This window comes from Pseudopipra pipra, chromosome 3 (assembly GCF_036250125.1).
Source record: "Pseudopipra pipra isolate bDixPip1 chromosome 3, bDixPip1.hap1, whole genome shotgun sequence".
NCBI lineage: Eukaryota > Metazoa > Chordata > Aves > Passeriformes > Pipridae > Pseudopipra > Pseudopipra pipra.
In genome coordinates, this window is record NC_087551.1 from 37,939,299 (window position 1) to 37,966,909 (window position 27,611).

At 37.7% G+C, this 27,611-nt stretch overlaps 1 protein-coding gene across 18 annotated transcripts in view; it reads left to right on the forward strand.

Moving 5' to 3' along the window:
* RGS7 (regulator of G protein signaling 7) overlaps positions 1-27,611 on the forward strand; it is a 265,193-nt gene that overhangs the window by 226,298 nt on the left and 11,284 nt on the right. For 4 of the 18 annotated variants that reach the window (XM_064648720.1, XM_064648707.1, XM_064648719.1 and 1 more), the window contains 3 exons: positions 7,405-7,591; positions 10,358-10,447; positions 21,611-22,085. In XM_064648720.1, coding sequence (XP_064504790.1) covers positions 7,405-7,591; positions 10,358-10,447; positions 21,611-21,805 — 472 coding nt within the window. In that variant the 3' untranslated portion in view covers positions 21,806-22,085. The other 14 variants (XM_064648709.1, XM_064648723.1, XM_064648714.1 and 11 more) reach the window with 11 other exon arrangements.

Here is a 27,611-nt window from a genome sequence, read left to right on the forward strand (position 1 = left end):
CTGAGAAGCAGAGCTCCAGCACACGTAACAGCTGTCAGCAGGCAGCCATCAGAGACAATGAGTGCCTCCGGTCCTGCTCCTTGCCTCAGCTTTTATATCTGGGTTGATGTCATATGGTCTGGAATATCCCCTTGGTCAGTGTGGGTCAGCTGGCCTACTTGTGTCCACTCCCAGGATCTCGCCCTCAATTGAAGAAAGAATGTTACAGTGCTGTGCTCAGCAGTAGCCCAAACATGGGGGTGTTATCAACACTCCTCTAGCTACCAATGCAGAGCACGGCACTGTGAGGACTACTATGGGGAAATAAATTCTGGCTCAGCCAGACCCACCACAATTGTCAAATATTATGAGAAGAGTAAAGTGAAAAGAAAAAAGTTAAAACATAAATAAAGAATTCAAAATTAAAATTCACAGACTTTTGCTTTTGGTGAGGTTCCTGGGGATCATTTTGAAAATCTCCACCAAGATTCTAGTACTTGTGGATCTGGCACAACAGAAGTAGGGTGACATCTAGCTCTCAAATTCCTCATTAATTGCAAAGTGGAAACGTGTTCTTGGTGTATAAAGTTTATAGTGTATTTTTTAAAAAGTATATTTACAGATTTACTTTTAAGTGAGAATAATAATTATTTGATTTTAAAATGCAATGGTTCATCTGTTGGCTAATAGCATGTTTTGTTGTCACAGTTCTAAGTCATATTTCAGTAAGAGTTATTTCAGAAGGATTAATAACTGCCTTTCTATAGATAAGAAGCTATACATAGTACATGTTTTTCTCTTTATTCCACCTTCTTGTCAGATGTTGTTTCACTTTCCATTGACCAATAACATAAGTAGTATAAAATCTTCTTTGCATTTACATTCTAGAACTCAGAGGAATCCTAACCTGCATTTTTTCTTTGCCGGTTCTCACTCCGAAGTGGTGCAGCATAGCCATTCATACCAGAATTACACCTTTGTAGCATCTTACAAGGAGGCATTAAACATTTCTGGTGTTGATTTGTAAATGCTGAGTATTTGCACAGATGTCCTTGTTGTTAATTTAAATTTGTCAGCAGAATAATTAGAATTCTCTAAGTTGCTGACCATGTTCATATTCAAACATTAATTTTGCATCACAAATATGGCCTGACCTGTATGTGTATGTTGATGACTTCATTAGTCACAGATACACAGATTTATTTTTTTAAAATAAGAAGTCCAGCGGGTAAAATGATTTTTTAAAAATCAGAATAATACCAAGAAAACGAAAGGTAATTTTTTTTATTTATTTAAAGAGTATCCTGGTAATTTGTTTTGCAGAGCAGCTGTTCAAACATGAACCTATTGAGCCCAGTGTGTGCTACAGTTTCTGGTGCTTTTCTGTGATTAATTTGTCTCTCTGCCAGCTAGACTGTTACCCGCATAATCCCTAACTCTTTCGTCTAATCCTATTTACAACACTAACCACAGGCAAACTGCAAGTGACTGATCCAGAAAAAATCCCTCAAGAAATTTGTTCAGAGCTGATTCTTTGACATGCCATCTACTCTTCTGTCTCTCCCTCTAGATTCTTATATTGGAATTCTAAAATATAATATCAGAGTAATGGCAAGCTTAAAGGCCAAACAGGGGCTAAAATTTGCTCTGAAAAGGTGCTTTCCGTGACAATTAACTGAAGGAAAACTGTCTCACAAACTCAGAATTATGTTTGTAAGTTCTCAAACTGTAGTAAAATCAATCCACCATCAGGCTCAGTAGTAAAGTTGGGTTTTTAAAACTTGTGTAATGGCTGACAAAATGTTTTAGATCTCAATAACAGAAATTAAAAGCTTGATGGTTTCAAGCATTACACTGAATAAACCTTAAAAGACCACCACTTTCCTTGCTCTCCTGTTAACTCCATCATGGCAATTTGGGGGGTTTCTGAGTGGTATTTTTTTAGTTCTAATTATTTTCTTGACAGCCACCTTGAGAAAAATATTTATTTCCACCCACATCTTCCCACTGCAACTAATTGAACTGAAATCAGTAGCTGGCTCTTCAGTATTAATAGATTAGGTGTCTTATACCTCATTTTGGTGAGAGAAATACAAAAAATATGAAGTGATAGGTCTACCAGATACACCATTTCCATTCAAGTGTGATTGTCTTAGATAGCTGAAAGTCCCAGTGTTACTGTTTCATTAACTTGATCTGAGAGCGTCTAAACTGCCTGAGAATCTTGTTCTTGCTGGATATAGATCCTATCTTAAGAAACAGAACACGGATGAAAAAACTCGAGCTGTGAGTTAAAACTAAGAATTGTGCAATGATTAGGAATACAGCCAGGTTTCACTTTATTTTTTATCTCTGCTTTTTTCTTTGTCTGTAAATTGGGATTAACAGTATTTTGCTCTCTAAAGGAGTGTTGTAAAGCACTGCAACTGTGTAAGCAGTTCTGTCAGTGCAGTAACTTCAATACAGACTGTAGTTTGCTAACACCCAGATTGCATTCTGCAGGCTATGACTTGTGATTTCTTGTCACTATGCAGATTTTTTTGAAGAATTGCTTTGTGTGCTCAATACACAGCACAAATAGCTAAAGTAACATATGATTTGGATAATAGATTTATGAAATTCTCACTGCCTATTACAAAAATGGTGACCATTGTTTAAAATTCAAAAGACTAAAGTTTGACCATGATCCAGTACTACTGGATCATGGGCCACAGGGCTGTCTGAGCACTCTGAAAAGGACTTCCAAACAGAGTGAGGTACTGAAATCAATTTTTCTGCAACATGGCACCTGGAGACCTAATTTCTTTCATCCCTGTGGGAAATTGTATTCCTCTCCTTATCCTTCCTTTGCCTATAGTGCAGCAGAATTCTTTGGAAAGTTAATACTTGTATACTGACTGTACATTTGCTCACAAGTGGTTATTTTGTAAAACAATGCAGCCTTTTTAAAGAAAACCACAAACAATCTAAATTGTTTCAGGCCTACCAACCTGTCCAAATCATTTTGTAGAATTGCAGTGGATGTGATCTCCAAGGCAGCATTAAGACTGCAAAAACCTCCTAGGTTAGTGAAGGGAGAGTGGTGACAAGATATCTTCCATGATGCACAGAAGGAAAAGCCACCAGACTCCTTGCCCCTTCCTTTGATCCTCATTTATTAGCTGCCATAATGTGTGACTAAATAGGGAGAAGAGACTTTGCATTCTCATTGTCAAGAAAAAAAAGAGAGGGATTGAGGAGTTAGCTACATTTAGATGTTTTCCCTCAAATTTTCTCTGACCATCCCCTTGCAAGCTGAGATTTTGTGAGATGTTTATTTTGGACTCATCTAGTTAACTTGTAGAAATGTTCTGTACTGGAGACAGGGGGTTCAGTTATGTTCTATAGAAGAAATAAATAAAAACCCACACATACACTACTAAAAATTTTCAGTGTTGCCTAAAAACTGTTCCGATTGTAGGGCTTTATTTTCCCTTACTGCAGTGGTTCTGGTTGTTCTTTTAACATACCATTACAGTACTTTTACTAGGGAAAAGGGAGAATGCTGCAAGAGGTTAAGTCTTCTTTAAGAGGTTAAGTCTTCTTTTTAAGCCAAGTTTCATTTTTTTTGCTCTTTATTACTGATCACCGCTCTTTGACTTCAAGTGCAAATTTCTCTCCATTGGTGGTGGAGGAGTGAGTTCTGCATGTTACAAAGTATGAATGAAAATTGATTAACTGTCCTTGATGTCTGTCCTGCAAGTCTGAACAGAAGTGCTGGTGATGACACTTTCCCACACAGTATGGGCACTGGTGATTTTTACCTTTCACACTGGTGATTACGAGGCTCTGTTTCAAAGTTGAAATTGCCTGTGTGTTTTTTCTCATTCAGACTCAAGCTTAAATGCCAAGTCCCAGCAATGTTGCCATTTCTGCAGGTTAGATGAGAAGGAACTAGTTGCAAGATTTAATGATTATTCTGTGTCATTTTCTTGAAGTCCTTCAGCTCTGCTATGTCTTGAAGCTTGAAGTTGTACTTGGCAAGAAGGTGGACTCTAGGAATCAGGGAGTAGTGTTTCCTGCCCTTGGAAAAATATTACGTGATTTTCTTCATAGAGCTTTTTAAAGTTTTATTTTCTTTTGCTGAAAATGCTGAGGTGTCTGTCCTCCGACCTGTTGTGTCACATGCACTGGGTACAAAGACCATGTAATTCCCACTTTGCTGTTACCACACTCTGACTATATCTCACACGTTTCATGGAGAATCACTGTAGCCTTTCTCTCACTCTCTGTCCCTATATACTAAATTTAACTGATTGATTTGATCTGGGATCTGCTGTTGGCTGCACCTGACATTTAGGTCAGTTAATGGGACAGAAGTGGTGTTGTAGCTGTGCAATTTACCTGCAAGGCCACCATCACTTTAAAAGTAATCCAGTTGGAGGACGTAATCCCCAGATACCGCGCAACATGTGCCTTACCAGTTCATATGGCTGGATCTACTACTACCATATACTATACACTCTCATTTAGCTGTATGTCTGGTTTGTGCCCCAGTGTGTGGCAGCCCAAATGCTGGGATGGAAAACAGGAGCGAGGTTTACACCCAGCTAGTCAGGTCTCTGTTCCAACAGTACTGAGCATCTTCTGTAGAAAGTCTCCACGGCAAAAGCAAAGCTCCACCAACAGGAGATACAGTTTCAACCGAGGGCAGCCATCCTGAGCTCTAGTTCCTTTCACAAAGTAGCACTAAATTATTGTCCAGAAAATGCAGTTCCCCCTCTGCTGTGTCCTGCCCTCACACATATTTATTGTTGTAGACTGTATGCTGTTTGCTACAGGAGTCATCCCTTGCTCTGGTCACAGCTCATGAGGCTATGAGCTATAAAAAGGGACAAGGAGCTCTTTTGGTTTGAGGCCCTGAGCTGAGGTTTTGTGGACTCCATGTCAACTTCATCTGTGAAGGCCATGGGATATTTGGAAAAGTTATTTTTGAAAATGCAAGAGGGGGCAACCTTATTTTTGACATCTTCTAACTTTGAATAATTGAATTAAACTCTCTTTGGGAGGAAGGTAGGCATATTTTCTTAAAAGATCAGTAAGTAGATTAAAATCTTAAAATGTGTGTTGACTGTGAAGTAAGCACCCTAGACATAACACAACAGAGAAATCAGCATTTTCTTCCCACTTTTAGAGAAGTGTGTATATTTAAAACCTCACATTTTTAATAGGGTCTTTGAATTCCCTTGTTAAAAGGGTAAAATAAAATTAATCTATCAAAGAACCGGTGTTCACCCTGTAAGTGTATGTCTATACAACCTGCCTATTCTACGCTGGAAGCAAAGAAGTTAAATTTATTTAAATTTATCTCCCATCTATTTCCCCATAATTGAGTATAACCCACTGTATGGAAACAGCTTACTTGCAAAGAAAAATAGCATCCTAAGGCATGTTTATGGTGACTTCCAGAAGTATTGACATTGATGCAATGGAACAAACAAGAAAGTGACATCTTTGAGCTAGATCCTCAGGATGTCTGCAGGGTAGTAGAAAATGTGTATTTACAAAGAGCATCCTTCCCTTTCATTTTTCTGTTTTTTACCTGACTTCAAGACACATAAGTAATCAGTCAGTCCCAGAAGATGCACTTGAAGGGGTTAGCACTGCAGGATATATGCTTTTAAATGCAAATATCGAAAGCAGCTTAAGGAAGCCAAAGTAGGTTGCCCAAATTTGACAGAGTGAACTGAATTAGAGTTTGTGAGCTATGCAGTTTTTAAACTTGAGTTATGAGGCCTCTATTCTTACTGCATTGCCATCAGATTCTCATGATACGTCCCCAGGCTCTATGTGGACTGTGTTCAATTCACATTGCAGTTCACATATATAAGTGATGCTACACAGAATTTTTGAAACTGGAGTTCTTTTATTGGCAGAAGACTCCCTTTGTGACCTTGGAGAAACCACTTTATATTATTACATTATTAATATATTTGCAAAACTGGGACAATATTGCTTCTCTCTCTCGGAGAGTCTTAGATGGAAAAATTGAAGGGTATAGAAATACCTGAAATAGTCATCTTGGTAGAGCAAAGCTGACCATAATGGCTTGTGAGAAATAAGGAAGGGCTCCTTCCACCTGTGCTACAAAGATGTTTCAAAACAGGACTGTGAAGGAATAATTGCTTCCTGAAAGGTAAATTATCTCAATTGAAGAATGTCTTATGGTAGGAATACTGTAATGTTTTCTACGCTTTATATCCTCTTTTCAGAGTCGTTGAAATAACTGTATTAGAATTTGGATTGAGGGTGGTATCATTTTGCTTCCTTGTGGGGTCTGAGTACAGTTTCACTATTCCACTCTCCTGTCCCATCCCTGTTGAACTCAGCTGAAAGAGCTCAGTTTGATCTCACTGTGTGAGCAGGGTGAAACCACATTTTAAAGGTGCACCCAATTTATTTGTAAGCCCTGTAAAATCCAACTGATTTCACAGATAAATCACTTCAAGGTTCAGCTTATCTGTTTCATAGGATCAAGTGTGTCAGAACAATAATGAGAAGTTGTGATGGTATATACTGCATGTTTAACAAAGTCACAATTTCATTGAGCTCTTAGCTTTTGGGGGAGACCTAACAGGTCTGCACCATGCCTAAAGCATGGGATACAGAATGCATTTAGAATTATTTCATAAAGTGATAGAGCCTGAACACCCATAGAAGAAATAATGAAATAAAGGTTATACCTACCTAGCTATGATCACAAAGTGCTCAAGACCTTTTTAGTTTCCTTCTCCAGACTGAATGAGAAGGAAACAATGAATCGGCCAGCACTGTATGTAGTTGCCCAATGTTGGTTTGCTCAGCAGCAGAAAAGAAAAGAGAATATGTGCTTCCATTCAGCATTTTTAGCGAAAATATGCATAGAAATGCAATGCTAAAGAAAGAAATTAAATTATAATGAGTAAAACAAATGCTTTTCCAGTTCATGCATGATTTGTGGGTAACAAAATTAGTTGTACGGTTTAGAATTTAGTAGGACTCAGAGATTCATGTAGATATCAAGAATATAAGTTATTAGTTTTTGAAGGAATGTCAAAAAGCAGTCAGTTTATAAGCAGTATAAGCCCTTGTGGTTCAGCCAAAATGAAGTCTCAGTTTAATTCCAGCTAAATGGAAATCTTGTAAGCAAGTTACCCATACGTAAGTAATAAAGGATTTCCTATCCATCTCACGAAGAGTCTTCTAATAATTGCTTCCTAAGGTGGATTGGTTGCCTTGAGACAGAATGCTGATCCCAACACAAAACCACAGCTTTTTCTTGGTTTAGCATGTTTTAGATTAAAACTTCAGTTACTTAATTTCCTTTTTTAAGAGTAAGGAAGAATGTGAGTACTTCATTAATGATTTTTCCTGAAATGGAAGTGAAGATGTTGTATTGTGCCATAGGTTCTGGTTAGCAGTAGAAGACCTGAAGAAGAGGCCTATCCGTGAAGTCCCTGCTCGTGTCCAAGAAATCTGGCAAGAATTTCTTGCTCCGGGTGCACCCAGCGCTATCAATCTAGATTCAAAAAGTTATGACAAAACCACTCAGAATGTGAAGGACCCTGGAAGATACACATTTGAGGATGCTCAGGTCAGTTTGCAATCCTGTTTAGGGACATTCGAAATAGAATATTGGCTAGTGAAGTATTTCTATATTAAAAAAAAAGATATATTTGGAATTAAATGATAGCATCCTATTTCCTACAGTGTCATTTTGGCGATGCAAATGGGTAACATTCTTTCTTTCATGAGGCGTATGAAGTTCTTCATGAAACTTCTGTGCTTGATATAGAGTCTTCAAGTGGACTTCAAATGGAGCAAAACATATAGTGAAGAAAAAATGAAGTACTTCTCTATTAAATGCAATGCTTCATGTGAACTTATAACTTAATATTTCATCTTTGCAGACTTCTGAGAAAAGCAATAGAAAAGAATTGGATTCACAGTAAAAGTAGCAGAACTGGTATCATCCTCCATTTTTGTCAGCAGTCCAGTGATGAAAATTTAATTATTAATGCAAAGTGAAATGGTGTCAAAAGGAGAGATTGAAATCACATCCCTGCAGAATTTCCTACAGCTTGATTATTAGGTCATCCTCTTGGGAGTCAGGAGATGCTGCTACAGGCCCCACAAAGGAGAGAAGGGAATTAAATTGAGGCTTTCTACTTTTCAGGAGCATGCCTCCGCCCTAAATAGAGGGAGAATAATTCTACCACATTTTCACTTTTCCATTATGAGGATAGCAACCCATGAAGAAACAATAAAATTTTCATTAGACCCTGTGTCATACCCACTGTTTTGAAGTATTGTGCATTAAACCAAACACACAATTTTTGCTTGCATCTGCGAACCCCTGGAGATTTAAGAATGCAGCATATAGAGAAGACATAAATTACACAAATAATCTAGCAAGATTAAAGGTTTAAAAAAAAGTCTTTGCAGCTGAATCAGTAAAGGACAATTAAATTCCTTTCCAGTATCTAGTTTACTTTTTTTAATAGGTGTAAAATTTCAGCACCAACTTCCAGATCTCTCTTCTTATGATTTTTTCCTTCATTTATGAAAGCTGTGAAGTATCCAGTCTTTATGTAAGCAGGACTTTTCCTCCTGTCAGATCTCTGCGTAGTTCCTCCGGTTCAGCAAACAAAACTTGAACCTGGAAGCCATTTATCATGGAAAGGGGGGCAGGCTGCACCTGTCATGTTCTCACTTGAAGCTTTAGGACCTCTACAGAGTGTCCCACCTGAGGTGGCAGGATTTTGTCAGGATAGGGCTCTGCCTCTGCAACAGGCTCTTTGTGGCCTGCCAGCTGAGAAAGACACCACTTATATGTCATTCTGGCAGCCAGAAGGTCACTCAATTGTGGTTAAAAATGTATGAAAAGCATTTCTGGACTTGAAATATGGCACAATAAAGCTCCATGTCAAATGAGAGGGATACATAAGTAAAAATAGTCTGATTGTGTTAAATAACAAGCAGCCTCAATTCCTGACTAAGGTGTCCACTAATAATATTAAGCCTAATCTATTCTTGCTTTTACAGGGCTGTTTCTTGTACAGAAATGACATTTTAATGCTTATCACCACTTTCTGCTCTCTGTTGAATGCACTGTTTGCTTCCATAGGGAGTGGAATAAAAACTCCCTAAATAAACCAGCCTAAGTTGTGAATATATACCAGAATTTCTCCGCTTAGTGTAAGAAATCCAATGAAAGACACTTAGAATCATTTCTAGAGTTTCTAATACAGCAAAAAGTAATTTTCAAAGAAGGTGGGAGGTTTGGTTGGTTGGTTGGTTTGGTTTGGGAATTTTTTGGATTTTTTGATGTTGGTTTTTGTTTTGTTTTGGGTTTTGTTTGTTTGGGTTTGGGGTTTTTTTATTCACTAATTTTATGCACTACCAAACCTAGAAATAATATTTACTTTACAGTTTCTTTGCTGTTTCCCAATTGCTGTGCTACGGGTTTTCTGCAGTAAAAAATAGAGTTTAAGTAAAAGAAAAGCTCCACAAAAATAGCCAGCACAATTCAGTGGATTTTTAAAAATTATTTTGAGAGCACTTCCTATTCTGATTGCTTTTCTACAAATCTTTTCCTAATATATACTAGAACTAGAATTATCAAGCGTCCTACATCATAGATTTTTCAGTTTTAATCTTTTTCAGAAATGAGAATGCTTCAAAATGAAAAACTATAAGCTGCCTCTGTCATTTTTTTTCTGAATAAAGATTTTCAAATTTTCACACCCCTCTGAAGAATGAACATCTTGAAAAATAGATTAGCCTCAAACTGTTTTTTAATTTACATATGTATTTTCCTTTTTATATTGTTATCTGGGAAGCAGACTAAATGTCTGTCAAAGGATGTTTTCAAGAGTAGCCAGGGGATATCCTCGCTAACTTAAGCACTTAATTATGATGCTGAATTGAGTTTCTCGTCCTGACTGTGAAGTCACAAGAGAATGTCCACAAATTAATTCAGAAAATCTGATGAGGAAGGATCCACAGCTCCTAATTTAGTCAGTTAGCTAAACTGACTAATGTAAGGAAGGTTTGAAATTGGGCCTTAAGTTAGGGCTCAGTTGTAAATTCTTATAAAATAACTTTGTAGTGGAAATTAGGTCTATAAATTAAAGAGAGATGTGCTGTGTAATTTATACATAATGAATGGGAGGAATTTCTGCTTTCAGAATAGAAAGCAATTCAGCCTTAGCTGCAGAACTGAAACCTGATGTCCCATAATACTTCTTATTCATAATAATGCTAGCTGGTATACATTCCACAAACAAAATGTATGACTGTCTTCCATTTTATACTTGTCTTCTTTCATGGGAATAATAGCTCCTCCTTTCCTTTTCAGGAGCACATTTACAAACTGATGAAAAGTGATTCTTATCCTCGTTTTATACGATCCAGTGCCTACCAGGAGCTGCTACAGGCCAAGAAAAAGGTATTGGTCCATCTTGCCTTTGTCTTGCCACTGTGCAAAGCAGTGGTTATGTTTGCAACAATACTCAGTCTTCTCTCCCCTGTGCCAGTGCAACTGGATATCTGGTAGGTGACCAGCTTGGCGTGTTTGGAGGGTCACATACACACAGGAGTTCAATATACATATATGTGTATATATCCTGCATGCGGGCATGTTTCAATAAGTTAATCTAGCAAAACTTATTTTTATTTTTACATCCCATATTGTACTGTTTTCTCTGTTATGAAGCACCTTAATTGCAAAGTGCTTTACAAATACATTAAAAAAAAATAAAATAAAATCCCAGAAGAATAGTCTTTCATGTTTGCAAGTTTGCTTATGTAATAGTTGTTGTTCTCTTTATTCCATCTATAAAAGCTACAGAATGTGTTTAGAAACAATCTTATTCTTATGGATTACTTCTAATTTCAACTATAAATATAGGGGCTTCCTAATTTTGTTTCTTTCCCTATTATTACATGAATAGTTTTGAGTAGGCTAGGAATCTGACTTGAAAGACTGATCATGTCACACTTCGGCAAACAGAAGCTCATGTCTTGGTATGTAATATTTACTTAGAAAAGTTCAGATTATGGAATGAGTTCTGAATAGCCACAGCCCAGAGTATGTGGAGCAGCTTGTGCATTGCAGATTTCTATAATGATAAATAATTTTATCAGTGGGCTTTAAATAGTAATCTCCTAGAATCAGCTGGGAGCCCTGTGCCTTGCAAAATCAGGGCCCTGATTGTTACCGGAACAAGGTAGTTATTAATACCATGGGATTCTATTGTTTACAATGACAACCTAAAATTATATGAAAGTATTGTGTGATTTTGTTTTTTGTTCAAACATTGATTTCTGAAGATCCAATATAGAGAGAGATGTTGAAAAAACCAGAAAGCTTCAACTGTCCGTGTGAAGTCCTTAAGTTTGTGAATGTCAGTTCATTAACACAAGATGTGCACTTCATTATTTCTTTTTATTTTCAGTTTTTCTTTAAATTCAAACCATGAAGTTTGATCCCCTTGAAAAATTATTTTTGTCTAGTACTATATCTGCTTTGCCCATCCCCTGTTTTGCCAAGTCCCATTACCGCCTCATACCTGTGTTTGCTTCCTGATTTATACAGACTTTGTTTTGCAGTCCATTGTTTCATCAATCCTTCTTTTCTACTCCATTTTTCTCGCTTTTCTTTTTCCCCTCCTTTTTCTTTTTGTTTCTTTTGTTTTATTTATTTTAAATTTAAGTTGGAAAACACTCTGGATCGTCGAACATCTTTTGAGAAATTCACACGCAATGTGGTAAGTTTGTTGCCTCGGAAGACTAGTAAGCCTGATGGGACATCCTTCTCCCCTTCCCCTCACTGATCCCTACTTTCCCTTTTTGCTTCTCTAACCTGACAGTTAAAAGTGTATTCATCACTGCTTTGGATTTTCCTGGGAATGATAGCTTTATAATGTGCTTTCATTACAACTCCTCCTCCTAGTCCCTTTCCCAATGATCTCAATAGTCACACATGGAGGAATGGACCTTTGGGAGCCATGCTTTTTGCATTAGGAAGCATGAAATTAGTCACTTTTTTTTTTTTTTGCTTTAATTTTAGTAAAGAATCTGTGAAAACCTGCTTGATGTTGTTTCTTTTTCTGGTGCCTCCCAAAATACTGAATCTAAAACAGTTGAATACATTGGATTTCCATCCTGTCTTCTTTTTATTTTACTAGAAAATACTTTGTCCCATTTTTTTTGATTGAGCACAGGGAAAAATAAACAATAATAATTTCCCCATGTTCCTTAAAGTCTAATACAGCTTCTGCAGGACCAAAGAATTCATGCTGTTGATGTGCAGGGGTTTGATTTGGATAATGGATTTTTTTTCATAATGGATTAAAAGAACTGATTTTTTCTTTTCAATATATAATTTTTTTTAAGCTATTTCTTGACCGTAAAAAAAAAAGATGGAGGCTGGTAGGTTTGGTGTGGGCATTTGTTTGCCACCTGCCAAAAGATACACTGATTTCCTGATATTTGGGATTCTTTTTACTTATCCAGTTTCTTTGGAATTATTTTTTTTTTGCATTGTGAAAGTTCAAACTAAAGAATTCAACGCATTTATTTTTGTAGGGCAGAAACATCCCAATTTTCCCATGCCATAAAAACTGTACACCAACACTGAGGGCGAGCACTAACCTGTTATGAAAAGAGGTAGAAAGATCTTGGATTGTACTCAAGTTCGTCTGCATTGTCTGTTGAATTGTGTAGGTGACGCTGCTGTGTGTGTGTGCGTGTGTGTCTGTGGCTTTTTCTGTGACCTGGTAAATGGAGCTGTGTGCATTGAAATGAAAATTATGAGAGCTTTCAGCAAAGATCATGGTTTTTGTTTTTTAGTTTCTAAGGAAGAAGAAACAGTTCTCAAAAACTGCCTCCTATGTAATGGGGCTCAAGAGTATTGCCTCAAGTATTTCAAAAAATACATAAATACTTTCCAGTAATCAAAAAAAAAGAAACATAGTGAAAGAACAAAGTTTTGTGAGGCTGTGGGAATATCTCACATTTTAAAACAAAAGAGTAATTCTTTAACTACTTTCTTATAGGTAAAGGCTTCCTGTAATATGCTTTGAATCCACTGTAATCAGGAAGAAATTTGGATTCAATGGGACAAAGTCAGTAAAGGACACTAAAAGTAAATAAACAGACACAAAGGAAACTATCCCAGTGTTTGAAACAAAAACCCCTATGTTTTGCATGGTGGTGTTGCCATAGCATGTTGCAGTGTGATTTGTGTGTTGTCTCAGCAGGTTGGATCTATAAAACAAGATTGTACATGATAACATTATCCATGATAATTCCACTATAATTCTGTAGGAAGTTCCATATTAATAAAAAGTCTATAAAAGAGAGTGCAGAGAGTGGGTAATACATCCGGGATCTCTGAGAGCCAGACTTTTTCCCAGTCATGGTGCCTGGCAAGCTGCAATGCTACATTTATTCACGGCATTTTGAACAGCCCACAGGTCAGGAATTGGCTATGGTAAAGATTATGTGAACAGGTGGCTATGAGGAGAGAAATGGCAAGCTGCAGATAGATGGGAGGAGAATACAGCACAAAGAGGGAAAAAGTGAAGACAGACTGGAGACGCTGAAATCACTCCCAGAGCACTGTTGTGCAGTTCTGGGCACGAACATGGGAGCATTGTGCCCTGCATCCATGCCCAATTTTCGTTGTGCTAATCTCAGGGCAGAAGTACCAGAATAGCAGGATGCCAGAAACGCAAAGCAGGCCCAATAAACCAGCTGTGGACTACAAATGAGAATGAGGATTTCTGGACATGAAGCATTAGTACTTCAGTAGAAGAGGGAGATTTATTTTTTTTCACAGAGCAATCTGTAAAATAAAATCTGTAGTTTCGCTGCCTTTTAGTCTGTCAAGTCAGGTCAGGTATGAAAGAAAAACATGTCTCTGTTAGATCTATTCAGATGACTGAATTCATGTTACCCACTTTCTCAGGACCCCTTGCCACAAGGCATCCTTGTTCTTCCACTCTTGTTCTTGGCTGTGATGAGTTTATAATATGTAATTATCTACGTTGGTACACTGGTTTCAACTAGCAGGGATGAGGGAAACATTTCTCAGAATATCCTGCAGTGTACTGATTAACTTGCTCAACTGTGAAGCGAGGGACTGAAGAATAGATCTGTTCTACAGAACATAGTGTGAAATAGGTCTTCTACAACCTAGATAAATGCTGTCATCTCTGAATGATTTAGTGAGATGAAATTTACAGTTTCTCTTCTCCTCTGATGGTTTACAATATTTAGAATAATTTTCACTGGATTTTTTGTCACTTATATCAAAGTGGATTTGGATTGAACTAAATTAGACCTCAGTTTTTTCCATTTGAAATGTTTAAAAAACCCCAGTAACCTTGGTTGTGTCTAGGGACTTAATCTGAGAAGATGGCCTGGTAATTCATAACCTGATTTGTTAAGATGGTAACTCTAAGAGGCTCCTGATCACTGTTAATTGAAATTGGGTTATACTTGCTACAGAAAGAATTTGTTAAACTAGAAAGTTTAGAAACTTTGTAAGGGCAATTACACTGCACTATTTCATTAATTATGTGGAAATAACCTATTATTGTTATAATAGGTCATTCTAGTCTGATGGGGAAAAAAATAGAAGTGGATCATATAAACAAAAACACTAGGATCAGCTCTGTATTTCTTTGACATTAAAGAGTTTTTTTTCCAGAAAACTTTCAATAAGTTGGGGCACTTCATGAAAGCCCTAAATGCTCAGCTTAAAAACACTGACTATTTATCTTGCTCTGTGGATTTTATCGTGCAAAATTGCTAGTGCCTTCAGCACAGTGCAACAAACAGTATGAAGTGTTAGAAACAGGACAGCATTCACATAAATATACAGAAGTAACAGCAAACTGGCATTTGCAATATGTAATTTTTACTACCAAACACTTTATATTTTCCATCTGAGTAGTAACCCCAGCTATTCTTGGTTTGCCTCATTTACTCACGCTCCTGGGTATTGTGTGAAAATATAGAACACATACACTTCAGCACTACTGGAATGAAGCTGTTAGATAAGTGCATTGCCTTGGAGTAACACTGGCAACCACAGGTGTCACAGCTCTGAGTCTGAGGCACAGAGAGCAGTGACAGTGTGCACTGTGCTTTCCCCCCCATCTAGATCAGCCCCTCAGCTTCCTCTTTGAGAATAATAAAGGTCCAGTCACCTGCAGCTCCCCAAGAGAAGCTAAAGGTCTATGTCAGGGAGCAGGAGGATCTCATTACATGCTACATCTGTACAGAGACAGAAATCAACTGTTTCTATGGCGTTTAAAAACTGAAATTCTTTCAAGGAATTTACATGGAGAAAAAAATATATATATAAAAAAGAAATTAAAAAGCCCAGCAAACTTGCTCTACCTCAAGTACTAATATCTGCATTACAGGGTAATATACACTGGTAATGTTGATGGGAACAAAGAGGTCTTTTAAGGAACAATTAAGGAACAATTTTCTGAACAATTTCGTGAACAATTTCTCATGTGTGCAAGATTTGTGACAGAGGCAGACTGAGCAGGACACCTTTGTGAGCCCTAGCCTGGTGCTTAGCTGTGATTATCTGTCTGGAACCCTTGAAACAAAGGGATCTGATTTACAGGAGAGTGGGCTAATTTAATTTCCACTCCATCCAAATTTTATTGTCCCACCAGGAACAAAGTTAATGGGGCGAGAAGGTGTAGCCTCTCTCCTTAGAGCTGCCTGGAGGGAGATATAAAACAGACCAAACTTAGTTCATATATTAAACTAGAGACCCATTGAATTATAGATATCTCCACTCATAACCTCATAAACAAGGCCCCATTTAATAATTCTGACTTTAAACACATTATATCTTACATTACACATACCCTTTCCAGCTGTCTTCTTCCACTTACCTGGAAGAACTTGCTGACCAGAGTCCTTTCATTTTTTCCTCCTCCAAAAAGTAACAACAGACTATTTAATGCATGTGATGTGAAATGCCAAGTCCATTGAACAAAGCACATTGACATTTTCACAGAGGCTCAGTCCAATGTCACTTAACATGACACAGTGAATTATGGCCTAGAAATGGAAGTTAAAACTCATAAAAACTCATTAAAACTTCCCCTGTTATTATCAGTGGATCATAGACTTTCTAGATGCTTAAATGGGTGTAATCTCTTGTTGTGTTAAAATCTGTCTGTTTATTGAGAAACAAGGCAGATAATATATGACTTTCATCTGTTAATCAAGAAATTTTTCTATGAACAGATAAAACTTATGTACACAAGGCCCTACTGTTCCAGACCAAAAGTCCATCTAGTCTTGAAATTCTGCCAAGGGCTAGATTTTTCTCAAGTATAGCATTGCCCAAGAACTTCAATGCAGTATCAGCTAAAGGATCTCATTTTGAATTTACTTACATGTAAATTATTCCCAAAATTTAAACAACAAAAAAAATTCTAGTAAGAAGAAAAATAAATCACCAAGCTACTTATTTGACCAATACAAAACAAGAATGAAAACAATAACTATGTATAGAAATGAAGGCTTTTTCCCTTTCAGAAAAGAGATATCTTATTGATATTTGACTAAAAAGGACAAATAAAATAATTGAAATTTTTAGTTTGAACTTCCAGCTACTCAAAACCCCTCTAGTTTTAGGGTTTTTTTAGGAATGATGCCTGGGGTGGAAAATAATGAGGGACATGCCAGTAAGGACTGGCCTCCTTTTGCTGTTCTGCTGTGACTGGAGCTGTGGTGCTGTGCGTTGTGCTGGAAGAGAGGAGCTTGAGGAGTAGCACTTGCACAGCCAGGTTCATCTAAGTAAGGGGCCAGCAAGGACTGGTCAGGTATTAGGCCAGTGTCTGCCATTTTCCAGCCGACAAACACTTACCTGATTCTTAAGCTGTTTGCAGGAGTGAGAACTGCAGAGAGATGTGGAAACCTGAGGGGTTGGGCCCAGGACAAACATACTAAAAATATTTGTCTTAAGCATTAGTCCCTTGGAAACCCACACTTCAAGTTCAAACTACCCCATTTGGCAAGAGTTTGTAGGTCAATCACAAGTGAGAACAACTCATCAGTAAATGTAAAGATAAGTGTAAAAGGAGAAAGAAGTGGAGAGTGTCACTGGATTTAGAATGAACCAAAACAGGAAAGCTGTTGTTCAGTTTCTGCCTCCTGTCCTCAAATCATTGCAGGAAAGAGTATGGCCCTAATGAGTAGGGAAGAGAGAGCTGCAAATCCCAGCCAGAGGAGGAAGGATTTCCCTGCACATGCAACCACTTAATGCTGCAGCTGTGCTGACAACTCATGCCCCAAATTCAGTAAATATTAACCTCCTCCCTTCCTCTCATATGAAAGAAAAATACACCTGCACAGGTGGCTGAGAGCAGCAGCCTGTACTCCTGTGGAAACTGAAGCAGAATTCTGATCCCCTGAGCAGTGCTAAGGCAATTCCCCTGTGCTAGTGAAGCAAGGGCTGCCTAAATTTGGAAAAGGACTTATGCTTCTGTTCCCATGTCTCTCCAGCTGTGCTCCTGTCAGGGGCAGTTTATACACCAGCTCTGTGTGTAGTGCACTGCAGTGTCACTTGGAAGCTTTCCCCACTGATGCTGGATGAGCTGCCAGTGTGCTGCAAGTGTTTCACACAAGCAGATGGGGAACTGTGAAAGCAACAAGGGTCAATTCTTGCTCCACATTTCATTGTGCTCACAGTAGGGTTCACTTTCCCCTTCCCTTTCCCCATCAGATCACATGGAGTTTTCATTTTTAGTTCTACCAGTATCAGTCCTGGGGAGTAGCATCTGCACTGGCAATAAAGAAACATGTAAAAAGTAACCATTGAGATTGCTTAACAGAAAGGAAGATAATTAATCTTCTAAAATGAAAAGACTTGCTCTTCTTCTATCTATATATCTATATCAAATATAGGCACTCCAGCCTCTATATACATTTCATATAATTTTTTTATAAGTCAGATATGTACTGAGGTTGTTGCTAATTTGTTTGCCAGGTTGAGGAGTTAATGTCATACTGCATAAATGGGTCAGTCAGCACAATTGTATTTAGCCGCTCATACACCTGCACATGGCTTTGTAATTTTCCCCCTAAATTCTGTAGTGATAAAGTTGGAGGTACAACTCTATTTTAAACAGCTAATACACGAGACTGAACACTGAGGCCAATTGATGTACTTTTAGTACTCTTTTTAAGTACTTTTTTAAGGTACCTTTTAAGTACTCTTAGATGTACTTTTTCACTTGTTCACTCCAGCTGCTGTGCTGCCTCCTTGTACTCTGACTCCCTTGTCAGGTTATGTGTGCAGGGTTTCATTTCGGATTGTGTATTATTAGTAAAATTCTTAAAAAGTTGCAATTCATATGTCCAGAGTGCACTAATACAGCCAAAAAACCTAATCCTGTTTAGAATTTGGCCATTTACTTCTAAATATTGAAGGCAAGAATATATTGAAAATGTTAAGGTTCTCCTTTTCATTATTCAGACAAACACCTACTGCTTCTTCTGACTTTTTTTCCCCAGTTGTTCTTTAATCTCATTAGCACAGGAAACATCTTCCTATGCGTGATGACTCACATGCTACACCTCTGAAAACTGGGCTGTTAGATACAGGTTCCCAAATCAAAATTTGGCTTATGGAAATGCTGTTAACATTGTATCTCAAAGAAATATCTAGGCTCAGTTCTTAAATTATGAGCCACAACAGATGATCCTTACATCAGACTGTAAATTGAGTAAATCTGGAAATCTCCTAGAAGTGATAATTATGAAACGCTAGCTTGGAGAAGTAAAATAAAAGTATACTTGAAATATTCTGTAATGTGGAAAATAGCAAGTCCCTGCAGCTCTAATAAGAAGATGTGATAATTCTGTATTTGGGGCTGCTGTGGTTTCTGTTTATTAAAAGTTTATTTTCCTAATCAGAGAACTTAGTATGATTCAGTATAAACATTGGAGAAGATCTCTTAAGGAGGGTGTATCTTCTAAGTTGTCACTTTTCCAACTATAAGATAAATTAGAACTACTAATGCCTTGAAAAAGACCACATGTTGTTGTTGTTGTTCAGATGGAGAGTTTGTATCTATAAGAAGTGTAATATTCTCTGAGGCAGAGAGGGGACATGAAGAAGAGGACCACCAGGACAATTCCTGATTACTGTAGGAGTTAGGAGAAAAAGTATCCAAAAACTAGCAATATCCCGGGAGCGAGTGGTGTGGAAAGCAGAAAAAAATTGTTATGACAACTCACTGTGTCTCTAGGGGAAATTCAAACATCTAGAAAAAGATTATACAAATCAGATCAACTAATAACTGCTTTTTTGCCTGACTTTAGGTCAAAACTTCCTAGTTTATTTGATAACATAATTAATTCCTGAGATGTTAGAATTATGGTTCATTTAAAAATACCATCAATTTCAAAACTCCTAAATAATTGTTGCAAATAATAATAAAAAATTATTTCACAGATTTTATACCACAACAAGGGCTTATGCAGCTTTCCAGTGCGGCATTGAGAAAGTTGTTTTAATAGCTAATAGAGAACTCCTGGTTTTCATATTTTAATTAAGTGGGTTATGAAGTTAAGTATTAAAGGGAACCCATACATATTTACAGAAGGTAGCCAGACCTGTAGACCTGTGAAATTAAGTGCACATAACTTAATGAAAGGCAAAGATAAGCATATGTTCAATATTTTCTGAGATTATGTCTGAGACTGCCAGTCATGAATTGTCTAACAAAACACTTAATTTTGGACATGCTCTTTTAAATTGTATTCCAGTGCTACACTGCTGTTGAGGTTTTTTTGACTATTTAAAAAGAAAAGATGTCTTACTGTAACAGCTTTCCTGTTGCATTAGAGCAAAACATAATTTAAGGGTTAACAAGTGTCAAGAAGCTGTGAATTTAATACAGGTAGAAAGTGACAGATACAGAGAATACAGTGTGCCAGGAAAGACACTTTCCATCTTTTGACAAAGCAAGTATTAATACTGTCAGTTGATATGGTGAACCTGATGGATGAGCAGCCTAACCCAGCACTGCAAACATGAGTTCCCTTCCAAGTTATATTGTAGGGGAAGTATCCATCCTAATTTGTTCAACTTGTATTTCAGAGCACAAAGAATAAAATAGTTATTCTTCCTTTTATGAAGACCACTCTGATATATTGCATCTGAGCAAATGCTCAAAACCAACTTACAGATCCCTGTGAGCATAAATTTAATTGATAATGACAATAGATATTACATTGTGTAATTCCACTGAGTTATAATACTGCAGATGGCAACAATTTATTGATATAGCGGAAGAAGTTCATTTAGCATTTACTGCAGAAAATGAAGTATCTCTCCATAGTTGCAGTATTTCCTAATGTACTCTCCTTGATATTTCGGAGTTGGGCACTTAAAATGAACAATACAATAAATGTAAGTATTAAATATCTAACTGGCAAGTTAGAGCCATTTTCTATTTAATTTTTTATGATATATTTGTGTTACATTATCAGGGTATGCCTGTGATATTTTGAGGAATGATGTCAGCTTGCTGTGCCAGCTCTGCCTCTGTTGGATCAGAGCCACAGTAGGATGGCCCTCGGAGAGCTAACTCCTTCTATGTGGCCGTAGGAGAGCTAATTCCTGTTCTGTGGTTCCTGTCTGGCTCAGATAAAGCTCAAATCTGCTGAAATATACCATGGTGACATATCATCCTCTTCACACTGTAGACCTAGCTCTTGTGGGACAGTCATTACACCTTATTAAAAGAACTTGCTAAAAAATTGAAACCACATCCTTGCAACAGGAGGAATTATGAGGAAAACAATAATATGGAAATCCAAACACCTTCAAAGAAGCGTTATGCAGTCACATGTAATATACCTGACCAATGTTTCTTATAAATAGTAAATGTGGTCTCAACAAGCCTATAGCTGTGTTCATGAAAAACTTGCTTTCCTGCCTATATGCAATTTGCCTCTTGCTTTCTTACCTTAACTTGAAAGTAGCTTTTTGTCTTCTTTGACAGAGCTACTGCAGTTTGCACATTCATCTTTGCAGCACAAGGCACTCTTGCTTGCAGTAGCCTTCTTCACGTTCTGGGTACAATTGACAGCAAAAACCTCAGCATCAGTTTCTCATCAGCCAAAACCAATCTCATTCAAAAATGGTCTTTAAATTTGCTGGCTTGTTTTGTGAAACAATCTGGCCAGCTGGCAGTGTAGGTGTTTAAGCGTGAGGACTTCCTGTGGTTTAAGATTTCACAGGCTCCAGTTGGTGCCCCTAGTTACTTGAGGGTGATGTGGCAACACTGAGTGGTTGCTGATGAACAGGTTTGCAGTGATCATGCCTCTGTTTTCTGTTTTTGTTTTTTGTTTTTATCTTTTCCTCAGGGGAAATCGCTCACATCAAAGAGGTTAACCAGTCTAGTGCAGTCCTACTAAAAGGATCACCTTGTAGCATGGAAGCAGACTCAAATCATTATACATACTTTGTAGCTCACTGATTGCCTGACTCAGAGGACAGTAGAACAAGATGTTGCATGAGCAAGGACCTGACTTGTTTTCTTTTGTGTATACTAAGGCATTACAGACTCCGAGGGACTCTCTAGCCTTTCGATGCCTCCATTTCGAAAACTGTCTGCTCACTTCCTCCTTCATATCAAGCTGGATCTGTGTCTTTTTATTTTCTGCAAGCTCAAGTACAGTGAAAAAAAAGCTTCTGCTAGGCACAGTTTATTTAAAAAAATACGTCAATCAAAAACTGGAAGAAATGTAAAAAATGCATATATTAATAAATATACATATGGCATCACATTTATTGCACAATAAATTAGCACAGAAGGTTTCATTTCACTGATGTATTCACATTGAGAAAGAAAGCCTGTGTCTTTGTCTGTTGTCTGTATATTCTCTGTTAATGTTTCTTGCATTTATTTTTATACCATATTTAAAAAAGAACACCTTTTACTCCAGATGTATTAAAGTTGATCCTTTCTCTGTAAATTTGTGTATGTTTATATTGTTGTTTTATCTTTCATTAAAAGATGCAGAATCTCTTTCCTTTGGGAAGTTTGAGATTTTAATATTGAATCTGAAGATTAGTCAAGAGCAAAATGATCCCCAAAAGTTACACACCTTGTGCTTTCTAAAAAGATGACATGAAATGGCATTTTCTTTCTCTCAGTGACACCTAATCAAGCACACTTTATTGATAATCATTTACTTTTTCTTTTCTCTTTATCAAGCTAGCAGCAGAGAGATTTTCCAGCTTGCTCATCATCTCATAAGCAAACCTTTCTTTAAGCTAGACCCGTTCCATAATAGTACAGTCTGCGCAGCAATTCAGTCACTACCCCAGACCAGATGAACTGAACTGCATTTTCTTAGGAACAGACATGAACAATTCTGCCCAAGAACACAAGAGTATACTTGCTGAATAGGAAGGGCAGTGTTTCTTTCTTCTTGCTGTCCCTTGTGATACAAAGCAACATTTTAAGCTGAAAAGGTAGTGCTAAGTATACAGTCTGTAGTGTAAACCTCCAGTAGTAATGCAGGAGGCTATCATTTAAATTCAGGGGCTCTGTTTGGGTGTGCTGTTGTATGTCCACTGCTGAGGTTACTCACGCAGAGTTCTGTTGATAGATGTTGCCCATAAGACAGCAGATATGGAGCTTCTGAAGCTAATCTGAGCTGGAACCAGAAATCTCTGCTCAGCCTAAAAAACAACACTTTCAGCTGATAGAGGTGGCATAAGGATAGTGGTCAGAATCTCTGAGTAGAAGAGCAAAGATGGGAACTAAGTCAAATGATAAAATGCTGATACCTCCAGGGCATCGTAGGGTGCACAGGACAAACAAGCCTGCACAGAATAGACTCAGGAAAGCCAACTCTAGTACCATCTGGCATGCTGACTTTGGTTTGATATTGAGAAATGCAATCTTGTTTCGAAGGGACTACCAACCCTAAAAATGTGCACACACACACACACAGTGGGACAGTCATAGATACAAGCAGACAATCAGTTTGAATGCATTAATACCAGAGTAATCTCATTTAACATCCGATACCTGTCTGCATTGTTGCCACTAAGGACAGGACTCCTCCACAGACCAGCAATGGGCAGAAGGGAGCTGAGCTGCCTTCTGCCTCACTTCTCCACTGGCTCTGTCAGTAGCCTCGTGCAGCCGTAGCCATGAATGCAGCATCTTTAAAGAGGCAGTCTGAGTGAAGCCAGTACAAAAGGCATTATAAATCACCATGAATGGCTTTTCTCCATGTTCTGCTCAGATGAGGTTTCTCGACCCGGTTTGGGATTTCTGTTTGTTCTTTGTTTTCACATGGCACTGTGTTTCTGGTTTCTAGATAGGATGACAATCACTGCTTTAAAGTGTCTCCATTTTTGTCAGCATAATTCTACTAAGCTTTTATGGAAATGCCCCATCAGAGTTTGATTTTATCAAGAGCTCCATCTAGGTCAACTCAAAATGTTCACAACCTAGGGAGGTCAGATGAATTTTAATAAACAGCAACACTGAATCCCATATCTTAAACTTTGAGATTTAATTTTACCACAGAAATGTGAGCTCTGAGGCAATGAAATTGGGGCCAGGCAATCCACAGAAATTTGAGCTCTGTTTCACTTCTCAGTGCCAAATACAGATATTTATTTCCAAACTCCCGCTGCCACCAATTGCATCAACTGGTATATTGCCTGCTTTGGCTTCACAGTTAACTAATTAGATACCAGTGTCTGCTTCAAATAATGACTTCCTTCAAATAGCTAACATTTCAAATTCAAGCATTAGGCATTTCATGCAACTTCATCCTAAGAATTTTTTTTTTTTTAAATCACTTTGCAACACCTACTGGTTGATAAAAAGATGTGGAGCATTTGTATTCCTGAACCCATTCTGTATTTATTCTAGTTCTTTCCTGTCATGGTTTAACTCCAGCTAGCAACTAAGTACAACACAGCTGCTTATTCACGCCCTTGTACCTCCAATGGGATTGGGAGGAGAAAAGGAAAAAGGTAAAACTCATGGGTTAAGATAAGAACAGTTTAATAATTGAATTAATTTATAATAATAATAGTAATCATAATGAAAATGAGAAAGAGAGGGAGGAATAAAAGCCAAGACAGACAAGTGATGCACAATGCAATTTCTCGCCACCCACTGACTGATGACAAGCCTGTTCCTGAGCAGAGATCATGCCCTCCTGGCCAACTGTACCCAGTTTATATACTGAGCGTGATGTTCTGTGGTATGGAGTATCCCTTTCACCAGCTGGGGTCAGCTGTCCTGACCATTCTCTCTCCCAGCTTCTTGTGCACCTGCTCCCTGGCAGAGCATGGGAAACTGAAAAGCCCTTCACTTAGGGTGATCCCTGCTCCACAACAGCGAAAGCATCAGTGTGTTATCAACATTATTCTCATACTAAATCCAAACCACAGCACTGCACCAGCTACTAGGAAGAAAGTGAAATCTATCCCAGCCAAACCCAGGACATTTTCTTTCAATAAATATGAAATCTGTATTGAATGGTTGTCTTTCCCTGTTTTGCCCAGGATTTAACATGATGATTGTAAAATAAAACCAGGCACTAGTAGTAAGGATTTCAAAGTAGTCAGGGAGCAGTATTAAGGTTTCATTTGAGCTTAGTTCCAAGTGATACAACTCCACCATCACACATGAATGAATTTGGCCCAAACAAGATCAATCCTACAACTAGATGATTTTTAAAAGGTTTATCTGCAATCTTATGATACTTTATCTAGTCACTGTCATCTGCCATTAGGATAGACTTGGACTGGAAACTCCAGGTGGAACAAACTTCCTTTTACTTATCCACAGAGAAAACCTAAATGTTTGTTTCCAAATTTCACAAAGATCTACTTCAAAGACTTAAGATTAACTCAGATTAAGGCATGCTTGTACAATGACCAAATAGCTGAAGTATGACTGGCTACACAACAATTTACCATTAGGGATTTCAGTGAGGCCACAAATCTGCAGAGAAACAAAGGACCAAGAGGGAAAATCCATATGAAGATACTGTATTTCTTGTCTTCTAGGGAAGAGCCATCAGTCTGTGCCTCCTGGCTCTGCCCAGGAAGCTGAAAACACCCTCATGTGAGATATTAATTGCAATATTCCTTAAAATAACCCCTTGGAGCTCGGAACTTCCATCTGAGACTTGGGCTTCATTAGACAGTGTCTCTTCTCATGCATCCTTGCTCATAAAACAGCTCTTAAGCCTACAGGGGAAAGAAGTGTTTGATGGTGCTGCTGTACACTTCAGATGGTTTTGTGCTCCCAGACCAACCTGTGAAGAAAGATGGCTGGTGGGAGAGGGAGAAGCTATCCTGGCACCTAACTGACAACAGCAAAATATTTGCCCATTCTTCTGTAAGGTGCAATTAGAAACTGTTCTTCAACCCTACAAAACCAAAAATGGACGAAAAAGGTCTTAAAACAGTGATAAACTGTGAAATGCTAAGCTGAAACAGTAGTGGAGACTGGCCAAAAGTTAATGAGCTGAAGGTGAATACAAGACTAAGAAATGGGAATTAATTGTGGTGACCAGAACAGAACTGACAAGGGAGGAGTACTGGAGAGCTGAGTAATTAGGAGCAAGAGAGGCAGATTGAAGCTGGTGGATTGCCAGCCTGTTGGCCACAGCCGTACTGAGTTGGAATTAAAACCCGGGAAATCAGGCAAGATCAACTGTGACTGGTCCTTTAAAACACAACTACATTTTTTTTTCAGCTAAAAAGCAATAGTGTACAAGCAATAATAACAAATTTCTGGAGTTGCCGTTTTCAAACTGCACCTCTAATAGTCTGAAATCATGAGACATAAATGCCAAATAATCCCCTAAGAAATAACAAATAGGAGGGCAACAACCAGCTCCAGAAACAAGACCTATGCAAGGAATGCATTTAAGATGTTTATTTATTAAAAATTATTAAAAAAAAAAAATTAAGCCAAAGTAGACCACCAAAGGGAGAGAAGGCTGTTTTCTATAGGTAACTGGAATTAGGAGTTGGGAAAGCCAGTGATTTATTTGTGGCTCTTCCAATTATTTATTTTTATGCATAGTGAATAACAGCTGTTTGAATTTATATTTTTAAATTGTCATATTTTTTATGTCCCTTCTAGCTGAAGATTTTGTGCATAGAACTAACACTGGTCTTATTAACATAGGTGCATAAAACACAGAAATTTTACTAAAGGAAATTTAGTGCTACAGGGACTTAAATAAAATAAGGCTCTAATCCCAACAAGTTCAAGGGAAATTATCAACAAATTCTTTGAATGTATTCTGTGTCCACAATTCATTTAAGCAAGTTGTTAAGTGGTTGTGACTCACACCAGTCTGCTGTTTGATCTCACTGCTGAACAGACTGCTTTTGTCTCCTGTGAGTTGAAAATAGGCGGAAGTCCCAATATTAAAGAGGTGAAGTGGAAGAGAAGATGATTTCTCTGAGACTGGATTCCCCCTCCTCATGATGTTTCAAAACTGTGGAGTCCTCAAATGACATGTGTACAACTAAATGGGTTTTGTTTATTTTATAGACATCGACTGGAGGGCTGCAGAGTCTCTCCAGACAGTCATTATCTCTACAAAGAAAACTAAAAAGTTTTTTTCTCTAATATCTAAACTGAATCTTTGCTTTGATTTATCCCTTTATTTTTGACCAGGCTGCTGCAGTCACTATTATAATATGTTCCCAGCATAAATGGACATTTTAACATTACAGTCTCCTTTGGTTTTCTTACTGGTGTTTTCTGAAGTGCTGCGTGACTTCATCACTCCAACTTTCTTGGAGGATGGTGCCCAGATCCCTTGCAATCTAATGTAGATGATCATTCCCCTTTGTGTATAGCTGACTCTTCTTGGGTCAGTCCATCGGTTATCATCCTCATTTTTCAGATCATCTTTATCTTTTCCCAAGGGTAATTTTTTTTCATTCTACTTGTACAATACTTGCAGTCCTTTTATCTACAGGTATCTTTATGTGTGGGTGAGAGTGAGGAATCTGCTGGCTTGATTCTTTAACACAAACACTTGAATGAGAGTGAGTACCATCATCACTATTTGCTGTAAGGGATCTGTATGTGTAATTTGTAAAGAAAAATTGTCCTTATAATAAACTCTGAGAACCTGCTCAAATGCTAGATGATAGTCCTTATTTACAAGTGTGAACATGGACAGTAAATATCAAACAATATTAAGACACGATTGTAAATGTTACCTTGTTAGTGGCATTTGCACAATTTTTATTGTATTTTTTCTTTTCTCCAAAAATATATTCTGCTGCACTCACCTTCATTGGCCTCTTTTTGATTTGACTAGATTTTGAAATCTCTTAGATTCATCACAGCTGTCAGCTTTCAAAAGGGGTACTATTTCCCACCCTTCCTCTTAACCTTGCAGCTGCTCCTTCAGCACGCGTATCAAATAAATGAGACATTTCATTATGCATTTATCTTGTCTATCCATCTTTTTATTCCTTTAGCCCTTTCCCTTAAAAGATGAGTGGAAATGGCATATTTAATGTAACTTACTTTTCTACCTTT